The 19,751-nt window shown below is 53.8% G+C and overlaps 1 protein-coding gene across 4 annotated transcripts in view; it reads left to right on the top strand.

Annotated features, from left to right (window-relative positions):
• The window catches only part of DSCAML1 (DS cell adhesion molecule like 1), a 374,088-nt gene that overhangs the window by 274,796 nt on the left and 79,541 nt on the right, over window positions 1-19,751 (top strand). For all 4 annotated transcript variants that reach the window (XR_013523070.1, XM_035264707.3, XM_078339584.1 and 1 more), the window contains 4 exons: window positions 853-1,125; window positions 11,716-11,994; window positions 12,491-12,610; window positions 13,518-13,694. Coding sequence is in view for 3 of the 4 variants with exons in the window: in XM_035264707.3 (XP_035120598.3) it covers window positions 853-1,125; window positions 11,716-11,994; window positions 12,491-12,610; window positions 13,518-13,694 (849 nt within the window). In the remaining variant the exon portion in view is untranslated. The remainder of the gene's footprint in view (window positions 1-852; window positions 1,126-11,715; window positions 11,995-12,490; window positions 12,611-13,517; window positions 13,695-19,751) is intronic.

Genomic DNA, 19,751 nt, shown 5'->3' with positions numbered 1-19,751 from the left:
TACAACCCACATTTACTTACTGAAGGAAAGTCATCAGCTCAGCTGGCGAAGGCCTTCCTGTCATCATTAAGTAGTTAATTAAAATCCTTTTGGGGGCCGGGTGCGGTGGCTCACGCCTGTAATCCTAGCACTTTGGGAGGCCGAGGCGGGTGGATCACGAGGTCAAGAGATCAGGACCATCCTGGTCAACATGGTGAAACCCCGTCTCTACTAAAAATACCAAAAAAAAAAAAATTAGCTGGGCATGGTGGCGCGTGCCTGTAATCCCAGCTACTCAGGAGGCTGAGGCAGGAGAATTGCCTGAGCCCAGGAGGCGGAGATTGCGGTGAGCCGAGATCACGCCATTGCACTCCAGCCTGGGTAACAAGAGCGAAACTCTGTCTCAAAAAAAATAAATAAATAAAAATAAATAAAATCCTTTTGGGTACAAGATCAAAATAAGAAGGAGAATGGAAAGAACAAAATCTCCATTTTTCCACGTTAATCCCAAAATCTTAATCTCCCCGTAAATGAGTACTTGCCCTCCCAAATCCCAGTCACTTCTTGTTGGGGCTGCAGTGGGGTCCTATCCCGGTCCCACAAGGGGAATGGCTCTTGCCCCAGGCATGTATATACTGCATCTGTTTGCAATTCTTTGAAGCTAGTAACAGTAAGTCCTGGGCACCCCCAATTCCAGCCCCTGTCTGTGGCTTTGCAAAAAGCTATCCCTGTGCCCCCATCCAACATCCACCCCCTGAAAGTCTCAGGGGCCAAACGCCTGAGAAGAGGACCGCAGGGTGGTGCCCAGCTGTCCCTGGCTGACGGCAGCACATGCCCCTCCTCTCCTCCTCCTCTCTCCTGACCCCTGTCCAGGCCCCCCCAGCATCCGGGCCATGAGGAACATCACAGCAGTTGCCGGGCGGGACACCCTTATCAACTGCAGGGTCATTGGCTATCCCTACTACTCCATCAAGTGGTACAAGGACGCCCTGCTGCTGCCGGACAACCACCGCCAGGTGGTGTTTGAGAACGGGACCCTCAAGCTGACCGATGTGCAGAAGGGCATGGACGAGGGGGAGTACCTGTGCAGCGTCCTCATCCAGCCCCAGCTCTCCATCAGCCAGAGTGTCCACGTGGCCGTCAAAGGTAGGCCTCCCTCCCCAGCCAGGGCCCCTGTCCGCCTGGCCACCCAGGATGCACGGGCCCCTCCCCAGCTGTGGGTCAGGCAGCAGTAGGCAATCCTGAGTGAGCAGAAGGCTGAGCAAGAGAGGCCTCAGGTTGGCATTCAGAAAAAAGGGAGCAGGGCAGAAGACTGTGGGTGAACACAGGCCTTGAGTTCCTCTACATCCAGCTTCCTCCTCAAGCTGCATGACAAGACAGCATGCACTACAGGTGCAGGAGGGGTCAGTTGCAGACAGAGGAGGCAGGCCACCTCTGGGAAGAGGCCAGGTCAGAGATGGGCTGCATGGGGCCTCTGCCGTCAGGATGGAGCACCCAGGAACTCGGCGGGGCCACACAAGAGACCAGCAACAGGAGGCCAGGCTGGAGGGATCACACTGGGAGCCCTGACTCCCTGTGGGACACACAGTGCCCAGCCCAGGCTGCGTCTACAGGACTGGGAACGCCCTTCCACCTGCTAGTACTGTTCGAGGCCTGGAAAGTGCTGCGTGGTGCTTAAAGGCCTCCTCCCTGGCTGGGCGTGGCGACTCACACCTGTAATCCCAGCACTTTGGGAGGCCGAGGCGGTGGATCACCTGAGGTCGGGAGTTGGATATCAGCCTGACCAACATGGAGAAACCCCATCTCTACTAAAAATACAAAAATTATCTGGGTGTGGTGGCACATGCCTATAATCCCAGCTACTCGGGAGGCTGAGGCAGAATAATTGCTTGAACCCAGGAGGCAGATGGTGCAGTGAACCAAGATTACGCCATTGTAGGGCAACGAAAGCAAAACTCCATCTCAAAAAAAAAAGCCTCCTCCCTCCTGGGCCCTTCACACACACCTGGGTGAGGTCTGTGTTTCATGCCTGGTTGTGGATCAAATGCATGAGTGAATATAAATGAGCAAACACATGAGCGTGTGAGTCAATGACGATGTCTCCTTGGTTCTGGGGCTGTGCAGGTGTTCGAAACCCCCAGTGTTTCAGACCTGTCTTTGGAACTGACAGGCCAGGAGACTGTCTGGATGATGTGTGGTTGCCCTAGGGCCAGGCTGGGGAGGTGGATCCCCCAGGCCTGACTAAGGAGAGGCCAGTAAAAACCAGGCCGCAGGGGTGGGGTACTGAGTCAGCCATAGCTGTGATGGCAGAAGAGCTATGTCTCTTCATGAAGAGACAGGGTGGGCTCAGGCCTGGGGAGGATAAGCGGATGGGTTGTCCTCTGCAGCCAGAGGCTCCAAAAGCATGAAGACCTCAGCTTGGGGCTCCACCTGGGAGGAAGGGAGGTCTGGGTGTCTCCAGCCAACATCCTGTGCTCTCGCAGCAGGCTGTAATGGTTACAATGATCTGCTGCTGTCACTGAGGCGGGCACACTGTGCACCCCTCATGGTGCTCCATGCTCCACGTGCACTGCCATCTTCCACCCCACAACTGCCCACTCACCTAAGGCAGGTACCATTTCCTCTCCAGTTTTCAGGGCAGAAAGTGGAGGCATAGAAAAGTTAAGTAGGCCGGGCACCATGGCTCATGCCTATAATCCCAGCCCTTTGGGAGGCCAAAGCAGGCAGATCATGAGGTCAAGAGATCAAGACCATCCTGGACAACATGGTGAAACCTCATCTCTACTAAAAATACAAAAAATAGCTGGGCATGGTGGTGCATGCCTGTAATCCCAGCTGCTCCAGAGGCTAAGGCAGGAGAATCGCTTGAACCCGGGAGGCGGAGTTTGCAGTGAACCGAAATTGCACAACTGCACTCTAGCCTGGAGACAGAGTAAGACTGTCTCAACAAAAAAAAAAAGGAAGAAAGAAAAGAAAAGTTAAGTAAATTGCCATCTACCGTCAGAATCTTTCCCAGGTCTGCATAACTCTAGAACCTGGGCTCCTACCAAGAATGGCCTGGGGAGGGAGTGGAAGAGACAAGAGTCCTTGAGAACTCTGAGGGCTCCTGTCACCTGGGGCTCCCCTCTCCTGAGCATCTGTGTTGCACCAGGGCAGCGGGGAGGGAAAGCTAAGCTAGGTAGCACCCCTCCGTATCCCCAAGGGAAGAGAGGGAAGAATAGCATTGACCAGGGGAGGAAAGCTAGCTACCAGCCCATGGAAGGAAGAAAAAGAGAAGAGGGGTCCACGCCCGGGAAGGGGGCCCTGGCACAGAGGGACAGCCCTGGGACCCCCTGGCTGCTGCTTTGCCTCATGACTGGAAGCAACATGGAACAGATTCGCTGCCAGCAGCAAGGGGGACATATAGGAAGAGAAGCGTTTGTGGGGGAACCCTGAAGCATGGGATAATGCTGGACATCCAGTGGAAGGGCATAGTGGCCAGCTGGAAGGACTGAACAGTGGCAGTGGAAGACTAGGTCAGGACTTCTCCCCGCGCTCCTGCCATCAGCACACAGAAGCTGAGTCACACACCTCCTGCGTGCCCAACACCCGTCACAGTGCCAGACAGTGTGTGCTTTGAACTGAAACTGAAACATTAGGCTGGGTTGGAGTCACTTACTAGGAAACCTTACTGTGAACCCCCAAAAAATGGACTCTTTTTGTTTTTTTGAGATGGTGTTTTACTCTGTCACCCAGGTTGGAGTGTAGTGGTGCTATCTCAACTCACCGCAACCTCTGTCTCCCGGATTCAAGCAATTCTCCTGCCTCAGCCTCCTGAGTAGCTAGGATTACAGGCGCACACCACCATGCCAGGCTAATTTTTGCATTTTTAGTAGAGACGGGGTTTCACCGTGTTGGTAAAGCTGTTCTCGAACTCCTGACCTCAGGTGATCCACCCACCTTGGCCTCCCAAAGTGCTGGAATTACAGGCGTGAAAGTAGATTCTTATAGTCTATTTTGAGGACTTACTAGGAAACCTCAATTGTGGCCATCTGAGGCCTGGGAGGAGAGAGGATACCCTCACAGCCAAACCCCCATTTCCCTGCTGTTGCAACCGAGCCATGTGGAAGGGCATCCTGGCCACTCTCTCTGCCCAGCCCAGGGGGCTTGCCATGCCACCAGGGACCTCACAACCCCCAGGACATGTCCCCGCCCCTGGCATCTGGGACAAATCAGCTTGGTGGCCATGGATAGTGTGCAGCCTGCCTCCTTCACACAACATCACCGGCCAGGCAGCCTATATCCATTTCCCTTACAAGCGGTGGACCGAGAGTTTACACTGTAAACATCACATATTAAAACGTCTAACCTTTGCTCCACTCCCTTCGCCCGCCCTCGCTGGTGAGCATTTGGTCGGGTTTGTTGGCTTAAAAATAAAATAATAACAGGGCTGCGGTGGGCCTCAGAGGACTCGGAACATCCTGAAAGCTGCTTCTGCTCATCAATTATTCAGCCCCATTCAGGGAGCGATCAGTCCTAATGAATTGAATCTGATGCATTCCGTCTCAGCGACTTGCTGGGCCTGTTGTGATGGTGCTGAGCGACAGTGTCTCCGCAGACCAGAGAGAGGAAGGGAAGGGGAGGGAAGGGGTGTGTGTGTGTGTGTGTGTGTGTGTGTGTGTGTGTGTGTGAGATCCTAGAGGACAGAGCCCATGTCTCGGCCACATGTGAACCTCCAGCACCCAGAATAAGCTGTGCATAAAGCAGGCATATGGGTATGTGTGTACATGTGTGCTTGTGCATGTGTGTGTGTGCATGTGTCTGCATGTGTGTGCGTGTGCATGTGTGTGTGCCTGTACGTGCATGTACACGTGTGTGTGTGCGTTGTGTGTGTGCGTGTGTGCATGTATGTGTGTGTGCATGTGTGTACGCATGTGTGTGTGTGTTGCATGTACGGTGTGTGTACGTGTGCCTGTGCATGTGGACGTGTGTGCCCATGCGCACACGTGTGTGTGTACGCAGGCTTGCATGCACACCTTCCCCCTTCCCCATCCTCAGGGTCTAAAAAATCCCAGAAATCCAGCCCTGAGATGGGTGTTTTCTCTCTAGACCAAGAAGCAGCATTGGTGTGAGGGGCTCTGGGACCCCATGCACCCACCACTCCAAAAGCTCGGCCCCCCTCATTCCCATCCTTTCCCCGACTCCCTCTCCCACCTCATTAGAATGCACTTTTGCAGAAGAACCATCAGAGCTGATTATGATCACGCTGCTTGATTAGCGGATGCGCTGTTCCAAGACCTACCCGAGGAGGGGAGTGGAGGAAGTGCCCGTGGGCATGGCAGGGGCCCTGTCTTGCAGGGGGAGAAGGGAGTGGGTCTGGGGGGCAGCTCTTCAGGCCCCACTGCTCCTGCCCGACTAGGAAGTGCATCCCACCCAAGGTTCAGAGCAGAGCTAGAAAGTAGAAAAGGGCGAAGCGGGGGAGCGGGGATGGGGGAACGGAGCACTGGAAGCCTGAGATAAAACGGGAAGTCTCCCACCCCAGCCCTCTGTGGGGCAAGGGTCAGGGGCAGGGTGGGGCTGAACCTTGCTGTGCCATGAGCCAGAGAAACAACTGCGGACTGCGTTCCTTCCAGGACTGCTTGTTTCCTAATGAATTTTTCAAACACTAAGCTGAGAACAGCAGCACATAGCCAAAAAGCGTGTGCAGAGGTGTGTGTGCAAGCACGCGTGAAGGTGCACCCTGGCACCTATTGCATGCACATGCAGCAATTTAACACATTTGCCCATTCACACTTGAGCACACACACATACACATGCACGCCAACAGTTACACATACACAAGCGTTTTGTCCGCCGGTGCCCTCCCGTAAGGCGACGTTCCTGAGCCACAAAAGGTGGCTGCAGGTGGGACCACATGAAATATTGCCCAAGAGAGCCTGCGGTGGCCCAGCAAGGTGGGAGGAACAGGGAGGAGAGAGGCTGGGGGGTGCTTTGAGGCTGTGTGTGCCTTGGCCTGCGTAACCTGGCTGGCAGTGGAGAACCAGGCTGCGGGGGAGGCAGTGTTTGTCTCTGGTCATCCGGAGAGATCCTTGGCAGGATGCTAAGAGGAGAGCACACAGATCAAACCTAGATTTGGTGACTTTAGGGCCCCCTGTAGCTGAAAAATAACATAGCATAAAAGCAACTCTGGGCATGAAGACTGAATGTTTAATTAACTAGGAAGGCAGGGCTGCACCTGGGGTCCCTGGGCGTTGGCTCTGTGAAGAAACATCTCCATTCCTCCATCTGACTCTCCCAGGGCTTCTGGAGCCAAAACAAGGGCATGAGGTGCTTTCTGCCCATGCTCAGCAGGACCGGGACAGGCAGGTGGTGCCCAGTTCCCGTGGAGGGCAAGTGGAAGAGGGACAGACCCCCCCACACACACAAACACTCTCTCTCCCAAATGCCCATGCTCCCTCCCTCTCTCCCTCATTTTTCCCTAGCCGCTCAATGCTGAGCTTCAGCACTGCTCCATCCAGCCTCTGCCGTATGCCTGGGAGCGTCTGCCAGAGACCCTCTCCCACCCTAGTGAGTGGGTTAGAGGTTTCTATGATCATAAGCTTAAGGGAGAGTCAGCCACCTGGCCAAGTGCCTGCTACTGGTGAAGGTGGAGGTTTGGAAGGAATCTCACTAGAATCCACAGGAAGGGGGCACAACAGGCTCCCTAGGAGGAGATGGCCTCCTTGCATTTCGGGGAGGAACACCAAGGAAGCCGTCCCAACAACCTCATTTCCTCAGCCAAGGGAGCCAGGGACAGAGGAGCAAGCATTCACCCATGGGACAGACAGGGCTCGTGACGAGGATAATGACTGCGGATGTCATTCATTCGGTGACATCTACTGTGCCTCCACTAGATTCCAGGCACTGTGTTAAGTTCTTCAAATACAGCTATGCTCAAAATAGACAAAAATCCCTGCCATCAGGGAGTTTACATTTTAGTGAGGAAAAGGAACTATGGCAAATACCCCAGAGATGTCTCCTGTAAAAAGGAGAGGGGCTGAGACTGCCAAGGAGAGGGGAGTTTGCAATTTCAAATAAGGCGATCTGGGAAGGACTTCCTGAGAAGAGAGGGTCATGTAAAAAACTTAAGTCAGTTGTCATTATTCCTAAAATACGGGACTTGTTTTAACTAGAAAATCAGTATCTGGCTTTAGAGATTAGTTGGTCCAACTGCTCCATTTTGCGGATGAGAAAACTGAGGTTCAGGTGCAGAGACTGGATGGTAACAAGGAGGTGCCTTGCCCACAGTCACTTGAATGGGTAGTGGAGTCTGGAACTGGGCGTTTTGGGGTCTAGACATGGTTAGTGCCCCATCTCCGTGCTGCAAGGTCAGAGAAGCTCTGACTTCCCACGGCACGCACTCTTCTAGCAGGTGCAATAGATAAAAGGCTCCATCTCAAAGAGAGATGATGAGAGACACCATATAATGTTTATGAGCCGGGCTGGTGGTCAGCATGCCTTCCTCCATGCGGCACTCCCACACAAGTGGCCATAAAAGCTTTACAGTGACTGGACAGCGAACGGCCTGCCTCGACCACTGTGTCTTCTCAGCCACTCTGGCCTCTGCTTCTTTACCATTGCAGCACCTTGTTAAAGATGACCGTGGCCAAAGCAGGGCTTCTGGAGAGAAATCCCCAGGTTGTGAAGCATTCATGCCCCCTACATCCAGCTGCCAGCTGGGGACATGCTGGGATTCGGGGCCAGGTCTATAGGCTGGACTCCACAGTAAAAAGGGCCCAGGTTATCACTGGGGTACAGGTGATCAGACCCTGCCTCCAGCTACTATCCCTAAGTACTGGAAAGTGACCATGCCACTGACTCACGGTCAGAAGGCATTGGACACTGGTCATGTACACATATGGAGGAGTCCCCACACTCTGCTTTGGAGACCCCACTCACAGTGCTCCTAGGACTGAATGGGCTGGTGGATGAGCCAGGATCCCTGGGTTTCTTCTCCCCCCAGGCTGCCCAGTGTGTGTACTGATCAGATGTGAGTGGCTAGCCTCGAGCACCAGCCATGCGTCTACCTGTCCATGCCCCAGAAGCAGGAGTAGAGGGGAGTGAGGAGCCTGCCTTGGGCCTCTGGGAGGTCATCTGGTCATCTGCCTCCCAACGGCCCTCCAGGAGCACAGGGCCAGCCCAGCTGCACGTCTAACTCCCCAGGATGGATGTTGGCTACTTTCTTCTTCAGCAGCCTCTCAGAGCTGTCGATGTTATTCAGACCAGAAGGAATAACAGTTCCTAGTTGGCCTCTACCCCTTGGCTCAGCCTTTGGCTCTCTCCCTCGCCCCATATATTATTTGAAAGCATGTGTGTCCTTTAACCCTCAGTTCAAATTCCACCTCCTCCACCCATCCCCCCGGATGACATTGCCCTCTGCTCGAGCTCAGCGTCTGCATATCCAGGTGGTCCTTGTCCAGTCATCTTTGGGGAAGTATCTTGCCTTCCCTAGTAAATGAGAAGCTCCCCGAGGCTCTGTCTGTAGCTGAAGCATATTTCTACTTTCCCCAGCCCACACGGAGCATAATGCCTTCACGGAGCAGCATTTCATAAATATTAGATGAATTAGTTAATTAATGAATTAACCTGCCTTAGTAACTTGCTCCATTATCTAAATTCCTCCTTACTTGAGAGAGACAGTCTTCTCCTTGCCTGAACCTTCCCACCTGATTTCACTGTCTCTATCCACTGGCTCTGTCCTCGATGGAAATGTGATATTCTGGCCCTCTGTGTCTGGGCTTGGCCCTCCAAGCCCCTTAGCTTTCTCCCCGCTCTGCAGAAGCTTCCACCTCCTTGCTTTGCCCACACATCCTGTTCTCCAGCCCCTCCTTCTTGCCTCCACTCTCTCCTCGCTCGTGTTGAAGCATCCACAGGGCTCTCAAATCACAGCAGCTGGTTTGGTGCTTTGACAGCAATGGCCTGGCCCCTAGGAAGGACCAAGAGACAAGCCTCCAGAATCCCAAAGCATCTCAAGGAACAGCACAGAGCCCCCTCTCATTCTGGCTGAGCCCCCATCCTTTGCTTGCTGTACCCCCTGCCCCCTCGCAGGTGAACTTCTGAGGTCACCCAAGGAAATAATATTCAGACATACGTTCATTCATTTCCTCACCCAACAAGCAACAGTCAGGTACCTACAGTTCGCTGGATGAATAAGACCCAGTATATAAGACCCCCAGGGAGGGGGTAATGCAGTTACCCGATGACCATGCGAGACCTGCCCTAATCCAGGTGTGGACCGAAGGCTGCAGGGCTGTGTGGAAGGAAGGTGGGCTTCATGGAAGAGGTGGCATTTGAGCAAGATTTGAAAGGATATGGGGGTGTTTCCAAGGAGGCCTTTGTGGGCAGGAGGACTTGGCCAGCATTGGTTCTTCTAGGCCTAAGGAAACAAGCTGGGCAGAACCTCTGGGTCTCTGCTACAATCCGTCAGAAAGCCCAAGGGGGCCAGGAGGCCTAGATCAGTCCTAGGCACACATACACTGGGAAGGGGTCAGCAAAGGCCCAACAGGAGGTCTCAGGAATGGGCACTGGGCCATTGCTAGAGTCAGGGCTCCTGAGAAATATATCTGAAGATATCCATGGCCCAGTAAACCACTCAGAATACTGGGGGCAGAGTCCCACCCCCTGGAAAAAAGGCACTCCGAGACTGGTATGAGGTGGTCCGGGCCATGACCAGAACCCCAGAAAAGCTGGCTGGGATTTAGGTTCCAGGTGGGTCTGGAATAAGGTGGATCAAAGCCAGCTGGTGGGTGAGGAGCCCGTGTGGTGAGGGGTGAGAAGGACACACGCTCAGCGGTGCTCACCTGGGGACTGAGGCATGGGGCTGAGGCGTTCACTGCATGCTGGAGGAGCCCAGGCTGGAGGGAGCAGGAAGTGGAAGATGACATTGGAAAGATCAGCTGAGGGCCCTACTGAGGGTCATAGAGGCCACATCCCTCCTAAATGTCACTTGCTCTGGACCTAGAGCTCCTGATCAAGAACTCTCCCAGGATGCAAAGGGCTACCTGAGTTTTCCCATGTCCATACCTGGCTGCTCCATGCAGGCAGCTCCCTTCTGAGCCCTGAAAGTATAGGGGTGCCCTGAGGGCTGAGGGCCATGCATCTGACGCCATCCATCCTTCCCCCCAGAGCCCATCCCCCACTGTGGCCACTCTGGATGGGCCCAGGGTGGAGAGTAGCAGGCTTCCAGGGAGGGGTGGGGCTGGTGCCTGGGAGAAGGCCAGAGGACTATGCACGGCCTTGTAATTTAATTATTCAACTGCAGGAAGGAGATCTCATCTATTGGGTGCTCATCCTTGTTAAGCTAATTGTCTATCTCCTTCACTCTCTTCTCCCCCACTTGCTGGGGAAGTCGCTGCAGCCTAATTGAGTTATCATAAAGATAATGGCTGATGCTCTAGCCAGAGCCGAGAAAGGAGGATCCATCTCACAGCAACTCAGGCTCCAGACAGGCCCCCCCAGGGGCTGAGATGTAGGCAGTGTTGGTAGGGGCTGTAGGCTGCAGTTCTAGCGGGGGGGAAGGCTGGGTGGATGGTGCTTTGCCCAGAAGCTGTCCTGCAGAGGACAGGGCTTCCTCTCTGCTCTTTCCTGCCACCTAAGGGAGCTCACCTACAAGACAAAAAGATCTCTGGACCAGGTGTGGTGGCTCCTGCCTGTGAACCCAGCACTTTGGGATGTCGAGATGGGAGGATGACTTGAGACCAGGAGTTTGAGACCAGCCTGGCAAGCATAATGAGACCTGTCTCTTATTTAAAAAGAATTTTTTTAATTAGCCAGGCACGGTAGCTGCAGTCCCAGCTACTTGGGAGGCTGAGACAGGAGGATCGCTCAAGCCCAGGAGGTTGAAGCTGCAGTCAGCCGTGTTCACGCCACTGTTCTCCAGCCTGGCCGACAGAGCAAGACTCTGTCTTAAAAAAAAAAAAAAAGTGATCTCTTGTCTCTTGTCTGGGCATGTTTGGGGCTTTCTGGGAGAAGCAACCAAGCCACATGTTAACGAGACTGGGACTGGGAGAGCAGACCAGGTTTCAAATCCCATGGTCATATCTTATGAGCAGGGCAACCTAGGGCTATTTATTCTCTGCTCTGAACCTGAGTTTTCTCATCTGTAAAATGGGGACTTTATTGGAAGGAGGACCCAGTGAGATCGTGTTTATAAAGCAACTGAACAGAGATGTGAGCTTCCACGTGCCTGTCCTACGCTCGATGATAATGGAGTGGGGTGAAGTGGCTGAGGGTCCTGTGGGAGAACCCAGAGTGCAGCACCCTGGTTTCAGATGGGCAGCCATAGGACATGCCTGGGGCACAGTCCCAGCACCGCCCTTCCTCTGTTGCCACCGGGCAACCCACCTCTATCCCAGATGCTCAGAGACCTGTGGGATGCATCACTGGGATGAGAATGTGGGTACAGGGGTGCCAAGGAGCAGCAGGGAAGCTGGAGGAAAAGGTGAGCAGAGGTCAGCAGGCATGAATCCAATTCCAGGACATATAGGAAGGTCAGAGTCAATGCAGGCCAGCCGAGGCCCTGAACAGAGACAGTGGGTCCTGACCTGGGTGGGAAGAGGGACAGGAGCCAGGCACTATTAGGAGACCCTGCGTGTATAGGAGAATAAGGCCCTAGTTCCCCAGGGGAGCTCTGTCCAAGGCCCAACCCAGAGCCCCAGGTAAGGCGAGGCGGTGTTGGCCAGGTGAGAGTCCGACGGCAGCACCCCCTTGCCTTCCCAGTACCCCCTCTGATCCAGCCCTTCGAGTTCCCACCTGCCTCCATCGGCCAGCTGCTCTACATTCCCTGTGTGGTGTCCTCGGGGGACATGCCCATCCGAATCACCTGGAGGAAGGACGGACAGGTGATCATCTCAGGCTCGGGCGTGACCATCGAGAGCAAGGAATTCATGAGCTCCCTGCAGATCTCCAGTGTCTCCCTCAAGCACAACGGCAACTACACGTGCATCGCCAGCAACGCGGCGGCCACCGTGAGCCGGGAGCGCCAGCTCATCGTGCGCGGTGAGCAGGGACAGGCCAGCCTCAGGGGAGGGAGGAGCCGGCTCTGCCTGCTGCTAGTACTACACTCCCTCTAGGTTTCCAACTCAAATCACAGGCTTGTGGAAGGTTGGCACCAGTAGGGCCCTTCAAGAACATCTTGAAAAAAAAAAATGAACTCTTGTCTCTTGTGCGGGCATATTTGGGGCTTTCAAAGATGATTTTTTAGGACCTTGCTAGAGCCCAAACCTCTTATTTTCCAGGGCGGGAAACCGAAACTCTGAGCAGAGGGACACTTGCTCAGTTTAGTCAGTGGCAAGGGTGGGATTAGAACTCAGAACTCCCAACTCCCAACCCAGTACTCAACAAAAGCTCTCAGCATCTTGGGTTTCAGAAGCTGCCTGCTTCCAACTTTATCATGGCCCAGATAGGGCTGCCCTCAGATGGAAGGTGCTCCAAGCCCTAGGAGACCCAGCAGAGGCTGAAATGGTCTGTCTCCCACCCTTCAATCCTTCTGCAGTGCCCCCTCGATTTGTGGTACAACCCAACAACCAGGACGGCATCTACGGCAAAGCTGGTGTGCTCAACTGCTCGGTGGACGGCTACCCCCCGCCCAAGGTCATGTGGAAGCATGCCAAGGGTAAGCCTCTGGCCGAGCCAGAATCTCCAAGAAGGGCAGGGACGGGAAAGGGAGGATGCTCTGATGGGATCTGAACCTATTCCCTGCATGCAACTCCTACCCCTGGGTGGGAGTCCTCGGATCTGCACCTCACTGGACCCCAGGCTACACCTGACCTGAAGTCATCCTCGGCCACCCCGGGGGGTCTGTGGACTAGGAACAGCCATCATGCTGACTCCATATTTCCTCTTGTCCTCCCAGACACAACCACTCCCCTCCCACCTCCAGCCCCAGAACTTAGTGTATACCTGCTTTCCCTACCCCACCCTGCCCTGGGGTCCCAGAGCCTTCAAGCCCCCTGCTTCTCACCTGTCAACCTTTTCCAGGGTCAGGATCCTTCTTGGAGCCTAATTTCATCCCAAGGATGCCTTTGTTTTCTGAGCAAGGCCCAATCCTAGACTGTGTTCGTGACTGACACTGGGAAATGAAGGGGCAGGGGGTGCCCACAAGGCCCCCTTGGAGGATGCCAGCTTCTCTCCCCGGCCTGGTTGCCTAAGACCAGGCAACTGCCACTGAACGGCTCAGTCTTCTCTACCTTCAACCAACTGGCCCAAAGACAGCTCTTTCTTCCTCTCCAAGGAATTCACCCCAAAGAAGCTCCATGCCAGTGTCAAAGTGGGCATTAAGCTGAGGCTCCCAACCCCATCTCCCTGCCTCAGAGCTGGGGCAAGGCCAGGCCTCTGGGGGTTGTGGGTGGTCTTTTCTGTCGCCTGCCAGGAGTTGTGTGGCCTCGGCACTTTGCGGATGGTGCAGCTCTGCTACAAAATGGCCCTAGATCAGCAAGAGCAAGGCATCAGGGCCATTCCTGGAGCACTCTCAGCCTACGCCCAGTGCCAACTCAGCCCTCCTAACAGCTGCCTTCTTCCAGGGAGCGGGAACCCCCAGCAGTACCACCCTGTGCCCCTCACTGGCCGCATCCAGATCCTGCCCAACAGCTCTCTGCTGATCCGCCACGTCCTAGAAGAGGACATCGGCTACTACCTCTGCCAGGCCAGCAACGGCGTAGGCACTGACATCAGCAAGTCCATGTTCCTCACAGTCAAGAGTGAGTCCTGCCCCCGCACGGGCCCCCAGCACCCCCTAATCACAGCCAAGCCCGGCTCTGCACTCTCCCTGCCTACCCGCTTGGTTTCAATGCTTTCTTCTATGAAGGGGAAGCAGGAAGGCTCCCTAGTCAGAGGTGGGCTTGGGACCCTTGGACGGGGCATTCAAAGGCACTGTCATGCAAAACAGGGGCCTCACCCTGAAAGGACCCAACTCACCGCACCCTGGTCACAATTGCTCTGCTGCAATGTCATGTGGCATCCCATTTACTTTGGTCTGTAGGCTGGCGATTCTGAATGATCCTATCCATTTATTTTTGCCACTTCATATACACCTGCTTGTGTACAACCTGTTTGCAGCTTAGAAAGGAAAATACCATATACACAATGTAGAAGAAGGGCCTATGGTCAGAAAACATGGTCTCCAATTACAGATCAGCCTGGTGAGCTGAATGACCTTGGGTGAGTCACTTCCCCTCTCTGTACTCCAGTCTCCTCACCTGTGCAAGGGTTCCATTCCCAGCCTACCAGTCTCACGAAATTGTAGTGATTCATGCCAGAACTGATCGTGGAAAGAGGAAGATGCTTTGGAAAAGCCCATGGAGCAATGCAGTTCATTATGACTGGGTGCTGCACCCATGGCTTCTAAATCCCCCGACCCAGAGCTGGCCTCAACAGCCTTACAAGCACATCGCTTATTTGCTCCCAGGATTTTCTTAAGCCCCATACAAACATCCCTACTGTTTGAGCCTCTCCCTTTACACCGCAGGGGTCTGTATAATGGGTCCCTGGGAATTGCATCAGAAGGGCCATGTCCATATAACCCTGTGTCCAGACGTGGCTGTAAGGATCTGAGTGTTAGCATCTGACCTGGCTAGGTATGAATCTGGGGGCCAGGACTTAATGACGGGACCTTGATGAGCGTACTTGGCCTTGTGTTACTTCATTTTCCTGATCTACACTATGGGCGGGGTAGGGGGGATGCGGGTCGTCATAAGGTCTTACCTGGTACATTTTATGTCAAGAGCGAGTCAGATGGTGTAGGTGAAGCAACCAGGATGGTAAGTGGCTGGCAAAGATTTCATGGCCTGGCCAGCTTTGTTATTTGTAGTGGCAGTCCCTCCCGGGTGCAGGTGGGAAAGCCTGCTGATGACAGAGCCCGGTGTGTGGTCTGCCCAGCCTCCCCCAGAGTTCCCTCCTTTAAGAATCATAGCTTCTTCATTGCTTGCCAAAGCCCGAGTTCAGCTCAGCACAAGACAGGGAAGCCCCAGCGATCGATGCTCAGGGAGCTCCGAGCCGGAATCCCCGCCCTGGGGAGCAGCTTCCCTCACACTATCAAAAAGCACTTTGTCCTTAATAAAACCAGGCAATCAATCTACATCCCTCAGCCTGGGAGAGCTTGGCTAATTCTGGCTGCGCAAGGCAGGGGAAGAGCAGGCACCTCCGAAACCCTCCTCATCTCCCAAACTTGTCCATGCTTTTTTTGCTGTTGTTGTTGTTTGCCTTTTCCTTTAAGTTGGGGGATTCCACTGAGCTGCTGGCTCTGTGGCAGCTGGTAGCTCCATGGAGATGCAGGGGTCACAGGTGCCACAGGACGCAGTGGTCAGGAGCTGGGCTGTGCACAAGGAGACCTGCATGCCTCAGGCTATTGCTAATGCCCTGGGCCCCAGAGCAAACCACTTCCCCTAGAGGGCCTGCACTTTTTCTATGCCACTCTCACTTCCCAACCCAGCAGCAGCTGCAAAGAGCTCTGAGGGGTTCAGAATGAGCATATTTGCTAAATCCAGGGCCACATCCTGGACACATGCTGCATAAAACCTCACGCTCCACACACACACTGGGGTTTCCCTCTGGAGCCCTGTCTTCCTGAAGGAATGGTGGGAGTTTTTTACCATGCCAGTCCCTCCTGGGCAGAACCTGGACCTGGATTCCTCCTTCCTTTCCTCCCCCTTGTCCTCATCTTCGGGCCTTGACATGTTTCTTTGCTTCTCACCTGGTAGGGCTGGTGACACACCTTTCTTACAGCTGCTGTCTCTCCACACTTCAGGGTCACATCATCCTGCTCAGGGGACCTCCGATCACCCGCAGCACCTCCCAACACCCACCCATGGCTCCCGAGTGGCCTTCTGATGGGCTACTCTCTGGCCTCGCCATGCACGCACTCTATCTCACACACCCTCTGTTCCTGGCCCCCTTCCTGTCACCAACGCCCATTCTGGCCCCACTCTCCCCAGTGACCTGCCCCAGCCATCCTAGAGGCTCTCACACCACCCAGAACTCAGCAGGAGGGGAAGAGGAAGGGCTAAGGGCATTGGAAGGCAGCAGCCATGGAGGCCGCAGGGGCAGGGCCTCCGTCTGGGGTTGGAGGGCTGACTGTCGTTGTGTAGCAGCCTGCGTGATTTTGCACTGTATCTGGCTGCTAGAGGACACTCCTGTGACAAAGCAACACTGTTGGGGGGTGGAAGTGGGCACTGGGCAGCCCATGGTGTGCCTGGCCTTCTTGGGAACATTTATTCTGCCTCCTGCCGCTGCCAGACAGGTGCCTGTTCCAGGTAACCTACCTGAGCTACTGCCCTGTACACTTGCCTGCCCTTTTCTTTCCCTCTTTCACTTTTCCTCAACTTGACAGCAGTTCTCCCAGTCCCCCATTCTGATTTCCGTTTAAAGGGCATGGGTAGGTGGGACCTTCAGGACCTGGTCACCCATGGCCTCCCCAGGGGAAACCATTCTCATTATCCCCCAGTCCATTTCAAACGCCCACACCATGGCCCACTTGCAGAGCCAGCCACACAAAGATCTACCATTTGCAAAGCCAATTTCAAGGTTTGCCTCAATGCCCCTGACACACTCGGGAATGTTTTGACCCAAAATAACTTTACCTTTCTAGACCTCACATTTTTATGAACTCTCGGAGAGCAAACTGACCTTAATCCCCACTTTGCCTGAGCAGAAGAAAGAAAATAACTCTATCAAAGGGAATATAACAGAAGAGAAAGCCTCCAAGTGTCAGACTGGGCGTTTGTGGCTGGCTTCTATTGGGGAGTGTCTCTACCATTAATCCCTGCAGCTTCCAATGATAACTCAGCACTCACTTAATGGTGCTCCCTGAGCACTCACTTAATGGTGCTCCCTGAGCACTCACTAAATAGGTCAATAAAATGCAGTGATTAAAAGCATGGACTTTAGAACCAGACATCCCTGGGTTCAAAACCCAGCTCTGCCACTGGATAGTGAAGTCCAGGACAACAGTCTCTGTAAACCCCAATGTCCTCCCCTGTAAGTTTGGAATTACTGTGTAGGACTTTGTGCATTGGTAAGGTGTAATTGAGACCATGCACAGCAATTAATACAGTTTTTGGTACAAAATACACATTTGATAATTAGCAGTCATTAGTTTTAGGTGCTAGAAACCCAGTGATGAGTAAGAGCTACCATTCTCAGGGAATTCAGAATCTTGAAGATGAAATAGACAGATACCCAAAACAACTATGATACACAAAATTATAAATGCCCTAAAAAGCTATGAACAAGGTGATACAGAAAGAATCTGAGATAGAGTCATCAATTTTAACTCTGGAGGTGAAAAAAACAGGTGTCAAGAAAAGCTTCACCAAAGCAATAGTCTCTAATTAGGGCTTGAAGGATGAGAAGGATTTGGACAAGGACCAGTTGGAATGGAAGTCATGCCCTTTCGGGGATGTGGAATCAGCACAGTGTGGAGGCAGAAAGGCATATAAATGTCCGGTGGTGAGGAAGGAACTCAGGGCGTGTGGCAGAGAGTGATGGGGAGAATGAGATGTGAGATGCTACGGCCTTTGGAAGCTAAATGTTTTCTTTCTACGTAGAGTTGACTCTTGATACTAAGCTCCAAACCGGAGTTCCAGGAGTCTGAGGGTCTGGTTGGGGATCGGAATTCCCAAGCTAGTTCTTGGAGAACTGCTGTATATTATGCTTTTCAGGATCCCAGGGAGCTAAGGGTTTATTAGAGCAGGCAGTGGTTTTCCAAGTCCTTGGACATCTTTGATGGCACCCAACAGGCCCAAGTGGTCCCCACTCCTCCCTGAGTCTTAGCATGCGTTGAACTCTCGAGTGCCTGAGCATACAGTCCAGCATTGCCGCCTGCATATACAGCACTTTCCAGTTTACAAAGCTGTTCCCATACCTTGCTTGTGAGGTTGGTGGGCAATAGCTCCTTCTCAGAAGACGTCAGAGATCAGATCAAGGCCACTGGGTTAAGTATAGTCCCAGCTGAGGCCAGAACTTGCTTATGTGGACTGATGGTTTGGTAGAAGGAACACAGACAGAGGGAAAAGGCTGGGTGCTAGTCCTGGCTCACACCCACTGGCTCTACATCCTTGAGCTGTCCCTTCCTTTCTCTGGGCCTGTTTCCTCATCCATACAGTGAGAGGCCTGAACTAAGATCTAGTCACTAGATGACCCCCGTTTCCTTCCAGTACAGACTAGCTGTGACTCTGGCAGCACGGGTAATCTTTTCAAGGTACCAGGCCACCTCCCAGAACTTGGTTGAAAATAAATGTGATTAACAGAAGAAAATGACACATCCACAGAGCTGCCTTTTATCTCCTTTTTTAAAATGTATTCAAAAAAGAGAGAGAGAGAGATAATGACCAAAAGGAGGAGGAGGTAATTCCCCCTTCAGCTGATATGTGGGGAAAAAAATAAAGCATCTTCAAAGAGAGTTCTTCAACCAGAGGCAGGTACAAAATCAAGCTGCCTAGTCCCAGGCTGAGGGAGGCTGGCTGTGCTTTGAGGCAGCCATCGTACGGCAGTGCCCTCCCGGGGCTCGGCCATCCCCTTGTCCAGCACGTGACCTTATTAGACAGGTCTTGTTACACCTCCCAGACTCTCCTCCACTCTGTGAAGGCACCAGAGATTGAGTCCCAACAAAGCCCATGGCCAATTAAACCCATAAGGGCTCTTTGTTTGGTTTGAGTTTTGATTTATTTGTTTAGCAAAATGTCAGACCAATTAAAGTGAGGTCCAGGTGCCCTCAGCGAGCACACACCCAGCTGCGCAGCCACAACATCAGGAGCGGGGAGCTTGGGGCCAAACTCTCATGGGAACTGGAGAAATGAAGGGGCAGGCTTAGCAACAGAAGCCCTCGGGCCTCCGTGGACTGGGTAGCCTGCCATGGTTGGCCACTGGGACCGAGGTCAGGAGGCAGAACTTGGGAAAAGTGTGTCTGGTGATCCAAGATGGTCCTCTTTTCAAATTTGCCCAGAGGAAACTCCTTCTTGTCAGAGTACCTCCCTTAGACCTGGGGGATTGGGGCCCCTGCCCCTTCCACAGGGCAGGGAGTCTATGAACCCCAAAAAATGGCTGCTCAAAGCCCACAAAACCCTTTCTAGACCACAGTCCAGGTACCTAGGGAATTCCCTGCTTTCAGGACCTCCTGAGGCCTCCTCCACAGACTGTCCTCCCACCACCCTGACCCCTAGAGGTGAGGGACAGCTGTTGGCAGGGCATAAGTGGAGCCGGCACATGGATTGGATTTGCACACACTACACTCACAAGGCCCCTCAGCACAGATGACAAACTGAGGCCCCGGAGAGGGCAAACGACCAGCCCAAGATATTCCTGTGTGTCCCCTGGTGGTGGGTCCTGTCTTGTCACAGACTGAAGCTCCTTGGGCATTGGGGCCAGTCTTCCCTTCCCTGGGTGGGAACTCTCACTCCCGGCACCCAGCTCGGCACAGGCCTCTGCCCACTCTGGAGTCTGCCCTGGGGACTGACCTGCTGACTGACCTCCAGCCCACAGGTCTGGTCCAATCCCATCCGGGCTCAAAGGCCACCCCCTCTGCCCTTATGAGCGGGGTGGATGGCATAGACTCTGCTGGATCTGCAAGCAGCAGGGGGAGGAGGCGGGCAACACTCAAGGGCTGAGGCCTAGGTACTGAGTTCCACTGGCCTGGTCCTGGGGCTTGGCCCCGCCGCAGCTGTGGGATTTGGGAGCCATCACCTGCTCTCCCTAGCCAGGTAATGATCATAGTTGGCCTCACCTGCTCACCCTCCAGGCGGCAGAAAGGGCCCCACCCTGGC

Source organism: Callithrix jacchus, chromosome 10, assembly GCF_049354715.1.
Source record: "Callithrix jacchus isolate 240 chromosome 10, calJac240_pri, whole genome shotgun sequence".
NCBI lineage: Eukaryota > Metazoa > Chordata > Mammalia > Primates > Cebidae > Callithrix > Callithrix jacchus.
The sequence above is the reverse complement of the archived record's forward strand: the minus strand, read 5'-3'. Positions and strand labels throughout refer to the sequence as shown.